The sequence below is a fragment of the Nicotiana tomentosiformis genome, chromosome 5 (genome assembly GCF_000390325.3).
Source record: "Nicotiana tomentosiformis chromosome 5, ASM39032v3, whole genome shotgun sequence".
Classification (NCBI taxonomy): domain Eukaryota; kingdom Viridiplantae; phylum Streptophyta; class Magnoliopsida; order Solanales; family Solanaceae; genus Nicotiana; species Nicotiana tomentosiformis.
In genome coordinates, this window is record NC_090816.1 from 127,433,369 (window position 1) to 127,438,758 (window position 5,390).

General features: G+C 41.5%; 1 protein-coding gene across 1 annotated transcript; it reads left to right on the forward strand.

Annotated features, from left to right (window-relative positions):
- Positions 1 to 243: 243 nt before the first annotated feature.
- LOC138893135 (uncharacterized) lies at positions 244 to 1,143 on the forward strand. Its single transcript, XM_070176906.1, has 3 exons — positions 244 to 474; positions 598 to 897; positions 1,024 to 1,143. The coding sequence occupies exons 1-3, from the start codon at positions 244 to 246 to the stop codon at positions 1,141 to 1,143; spliced, it is 651 nt and encodes a 216-aa protein (XP_070033007.1).
- The last annotated feature ends 4,247 nt before the right edge of the window (positions 1,144 to 5,390 follow it).

Sequence of the window (5,390 nt, forward strand, 5' to 3'; positions counted from 1 at the left end):
ATTGTATCGGCATAAGGATTAAATGCGGATCCTAAGAAGATTGAGACAATTCAGAATTGGCCTAGACCTACTTCAGCTATAGAGATCCAGAGTTTCCTAGGTTTGGCAGGTTATTATCGCCGGTTTGTGGAGGGGTTTTCATCTATAGCATCTCCATTGACAAAATTGACCCAGATGGGTGCCTCATTCATATGGTCAAACGAGTGTGAGTTGAGCTTTCAGAAGCTCAATACTTCTTTGACAATGACGCTAGTGTTGGTATTGCCAATAGATTTAGGATCTTATATGGTATATTGTGATGCATCTCGCATTGGGCTTGGTGCAGTATTAATGCAAGATGGCAGGGTGATTGCATATGCGTCGCGGAAATTGAAGGTTCATGAAAAGAATTATCCTGTTTATGACTTAGAATTTGCAGCGATTGTTCATGCGCCGAAGATATGGAGGCACTACCTTTACGGTGTTTCGTGTGAGGTATTCACTAATCATCATAGCCTACAGTATCTGTTCAAACAAAAATATCTCAATTTGAGGCAGAGAAGATGGTTGGAATTGTTGAAACACTATGATATTACCATTTTGAATCACCCCGGAAAGGCCAATGTGGTGGTCGATGCTTTGAGTAGAAAGGCTGTGAGTATGGGCAGCCTTGCGTACATTCCAATTGGTGATAGGCCATTAGCTGCAGATGTTCAGACTTTGGTCAATCAGTTCATGAGCTTAGATGTTATAGAGTCCAGTTGGATTCTAGCTTGTACAGTCGCTCGGTCTTCCTTGTTTGCATGCATTAGAGAGCGACAGTATGATGATCCCCATTTGCTTGTCCTTAAGGACATAGTGTTTTACGGTGGTGCCAAGCAGGTTGCTGTGGGAGATGATGGATTTTTGCCGAAGCAGGTTCATATCAGTGTGCCTAATGTGGATAGGCTTCGTGAATTAATTCTTGAAGAGGCCCACAGTTCCTGATATTCTATTCTTCCGGGTGCCGCCAAAGTGTATCAAGATTTTCGGAAATATTATTAGTGGAGGAGAATGAAGAAGGATATAGTTGCATATGTAGCTCAGTGTTTAAACTATCAGCATGTCAAGTACGAGCATCAGAGACCTGGTGGTCTGCTTCAGAAGTTAGAAATTCCTGAGTAGAAGTGGGAGAGTATCATTATGGATTTTGTTGTTGGGCTCCACGAACTCAAAGAAAGTTCGATGCAGTATGGGTCATTGCGGACAGGTTGACCAAGTCAGTACATTTCATTCCAGTGACAGTTACCTATTCTTCAGAGCGGTAAGTAGAGATTTACATCTTCGAGATTGTCCGCCTTCACGATGTACCCGTGTCTATCATTTCTGATTAAGGCACGCAGTTCACCTCGCACTTCTGGAGGGCTGCATAATGTGAGTTAGGAATGCGGGATGCGTTTAGTACAACATTTCATCCACAGACAAATGGATAGTTAGAGTGCACTATTCAGATATTGAAAGATATGTTTCGCGCTTGTGTTATAGACTTTGGAGGTTCTTGGGATTAGTTCTTTCCACTTGCGAAGTTTGCCTATAATAACACCTACTAGTCGAGCAATCATATGGCTCCGTATGACGCATTATAAGGGAGGCGATGTCGTTCGCCAGTTGGATAGTTTGAACTGGGAGAGGCTCGATTGTTGGGTACTGATTTGGTACAGGATGCCTTGGATAAGGTCAAGGTTATTCAGGATCGACTTCGCACAACTCAGTCTAGGCAAAAGAGTTATGTCGACCGTAAAGTTCATGACGTTGCATTCATGGCAGGAGAAAGAGTATTTCTCCGGGTTTCACCTATAAAAGGTGTAATGAGATTCGGAAAGAAGGACAAGTTGAGCCCTAGGTATATCAGACCTTTCGAAATTCTTGAAAGGGTGGGTGAAGTAGCCTACAGGCTTGCATTACCACCTAGTTTATCAGCAGTTCATCCGGTGTTCCATGAATCCATGCTCCAGAAATACCATGGTGATCTGTCCCATGTATTAGATTTCAACTCAGTCTAATTGGATAAATATTTTACTTATGCAGAGGAGCCGGTAGTTATTCTAGCCCAACAAGTCCGACGGTTGAGGAATAAGAGTTATCCTTCAGTTCGGGTGAAATGGAGAGGTCAGTCGATTAAGGCAGCTACCTGGGAGTCTGATTCGGACATGCATAGTAGATATCTCCATATTTTCACCAGCTCAAGTAATTTTCTATTTCCGTTCGAGGACATTCCGTTCGAGGATGAACGCTTGTTTTAGAGGTGGAAAATGTGATGACCTGAAAGGTCATCTTTAAATTTAATGTTCGTTTATGTGTTATAAGACCTTGAATAGCACCTTCCAGCATTCCTCGACTTGCGTGAGCAGTCCGTAAATTTTTTTGGAAAGTTCTTATGTAAAAAATTGATAAAAATATGAAATAGATCTTCAAAACTCATTTGAGTTGACTTCGGTCAATATTTTGAGCAAACAGACCTGGATCAGTATTTTTATAGTTCTGGTAGATCCGTATCGATATTTGAGACTTGGGCGTATGCCCAGAATTTAATTTGGAGGTCCCTAGCTCGAGTTATAGCCAATTATGGAAAATTAGAAGTTTGAAAGCTTAAAGATTTTAACGTTTGACCACAAATTGACTTTTATCGATATCAGACTTGGAATGAGATTCCGAGAGTTGGAATTGCTTTGTTATGTCATTTACGACTTGTGCGCCAGATTTGAAATCACTCCAGATTCATTTAATACGTTTCGACACGAGTTTTGTAAAGTGAAAAGTTTAAAACTCATAAGTCCGAATCGAGGTGTGAATTGAAATTTCGACGTTATTTGACGTGATTTGAGATCCCGAGTAAGTCTGTATTATGTTACGGGACTTGTTGGAATATTTGAACGAGGTCTCGAGTGGCTCGGGTGAGTTTCGGGTGTTTCAGACAATTTTGGTAAAAACTTGCAGGTCTGGTTCTGGTGTGTCGCACCTGCGCAATTTTGGTTGCAAGTGCATGATCGTTTCTGTGGAGGAAGTGTCGCTTCTGCAACTTTGAGTATATTGGATTGTTTATGACTAGATTTGAATTCGGAAAATTAGTAATTGCATATGAATTAATTCCTACGATTCGTGTTGAGTATATTGGATTGTTTGTGACTAGATTTGGAGCTTTCATACACCAATTCGCGAGGAAAAGATTTATTGGCGAGGTGACGAGTGGAGATATTGGAGTTGGTCCCAGTGGCATGTTAATGTATGCGACCTGCCTTAGCCTCGTCACTACTTCGTCGAGGTTAGGCTCTGCACTTACAGAGTACATAGGGTCGGTTGTACTCATACTACACTCTGCACTTCTTATGGAGATACCAGAGTTGGTCCCAGCGGCGTACTGTAGATTTGCCCGGATTCAGCTATCAGAGGAGACTTGAGGTATAGATGTACAACGTTCGCAGCTCTGAAGTCCCCTTCTACTTTATATTGGTTGTATGCTTTCTTTCAGACAACGTTATGTTATTCAGACTCTTATTTGTATTATTCTAGAAGCTCGTGCACTTGTGACTCCAGTTCTGGGATGGTATTTAGACATCGTATTATTTTTGGTTTGCACATTTAAATTCAGATATTATTCCGGTTGTTGGTTTCTTTATTACTTAATTAAAATGAATTGTTAAAAATTATTTAAATTATTCTAACGTTGGCTTGCCTAGCAAGTGAAATGTTGGGTGCCATCACGTCCCGAATGTGGGAATTTCGGATCGTGACATGCACTATGCTGAAATCCAAAACATGAGACAGATCTCCGATACACTTTTGGAGCATAGATACATGAAACACTGGATGAACACCCTATAGACTAGGTAACAAAGCAAGTTCATAAGCCACCTCTCCAATCTTCTTAAGTATTTCAAAAGGCCCAATATACCTAGGATTCAACTTGCCCTTCTTCCCGAATCTCAACACACCTTTCATGGGTGAAACCTTGAGCAGAACCTTCTCCCCAACCATATAAGCAACATCATGGACCTTCCAATCGGCATAACTCTTATGTCTAGACAACGCCGTACAAAGTCGGTCCTGAATCAATTTAACCTTTTCCAAAGCATCTTGTACTAAATCAATACCGAATAGCCTAGCCTCACCAGCTCAAACCAACCCACCGGAGACTGACACCGCCTCCCATGTAAAGCCTCATACAGAGCCATCTGAATGCTCTATTGGTAGCTGTTATTGTAAGAAAACTCCACGAGTGGCAGAAACGGATCCCAAGAACCCCAAAAATCAATGACATAAGCACGTATCATATCCTCCAATATCTGAATAGTGCACTCGGACTATCCTTCCGTCTGAGGGTGAAATGTTGTACTCAACTGAACTTGTGTACCTAATTCTCATTGCACTGTTCTCTAAAACTATGATGTAAACTGCGTGCCCCGATCTGAAATGATGGACACTAGCACACCGTGAAGGAGAACAATCTAGCGGATATAAATCTCAGCCAACCGCTCCACAAAATAAGTAATACCAACTGGAATAAAATGTGCAGACTTGGTCAAACGATCTACAATCACCCAAACAACATCAAACTTTCTCAAAGTATATGGCAGTCCACTATGAAGTTCATGGTAATACGCTCCCACTTCCACTCCAGAATTTCAAGTCTCTGAGGCAATCCGCGCGGTCTCTGATGCTCGTACTTCACCTGTTGACAATTTAAACACCGAGCTACAAACCCAACTATATCTTTCTTCATTTTTCTCCACTAATAGTGTTGCCTAAAGTCCTCATACGTCTTAGCGGCACCCGGATGAATGGAATACTATGTACTATGGGCTTCCTTAAGAATTAATTCATGCAGCCCTTCTACATTTGGCACACAAATCCAACTCTGCATCCTCAATACCCCATCGTCCCCACTAGTGACATCTCTGGAATCACTATGCTGAACTGTGTTCTTCAACACAAGAAAATGGGGATCATCATACTAGAACTCTCTAATGCGGTCAAATAGGGAAGCCCGAGAAACCACATCGATTGCAAAAGGCCTTTTACCAACTAGAATGAATGCAAGGCTACCCATACTAATTGCCTTTCTACTCAAGGCAGGAGCCACTATATTGGTCTTCCCAGGATGATACAGAATAGTGATATCATAGTCCTTAACAGCTCCAACTATATCCGTTGCCTAAAATTTAGATCTTTCTGTTTGAACAAGTGTTGGAGACTCTGTTGATCTGTAAACACCTCACAAGACACACCGTAGAGATAATTCCTCCAAATCTTCAATGCATGAACAATAGCTGCCAACTCCAAATCATGAACATGATAGTTCTTTTCATGTGGTTTCAACTGACGCGAAGCATAAGCAATCACTCTACCCTCATGCATTAAGACACACCTAATAG

What these genes read in the sequence shown, in the direction of transcription:
- LOC138893135 (XM_070176906.1), top strand. Translation starts at nt 244, where the DNA reads ATGACGCTAGTGTTGGTATTGCCAATAGATTTAGGATCTTATATGGTA. An exon ending in TTTACGGTGTTTCGTGTGAG is followed by an intron (nt 475 to 597) that starts GTATTCACTAAT and finishes CACCCCGGAAAG; the next exon opens with GCCAATGTGGTGGTCGATGC. An exon ending in ATGGATTTTTGCCGAAGCAG is followed by an intron (nt 898 to 1,023) that starts GTTCATATCAGT and finishes AAATATTATTAG; the next exon opens with TGGAGGAGAATGAAGAAGGA.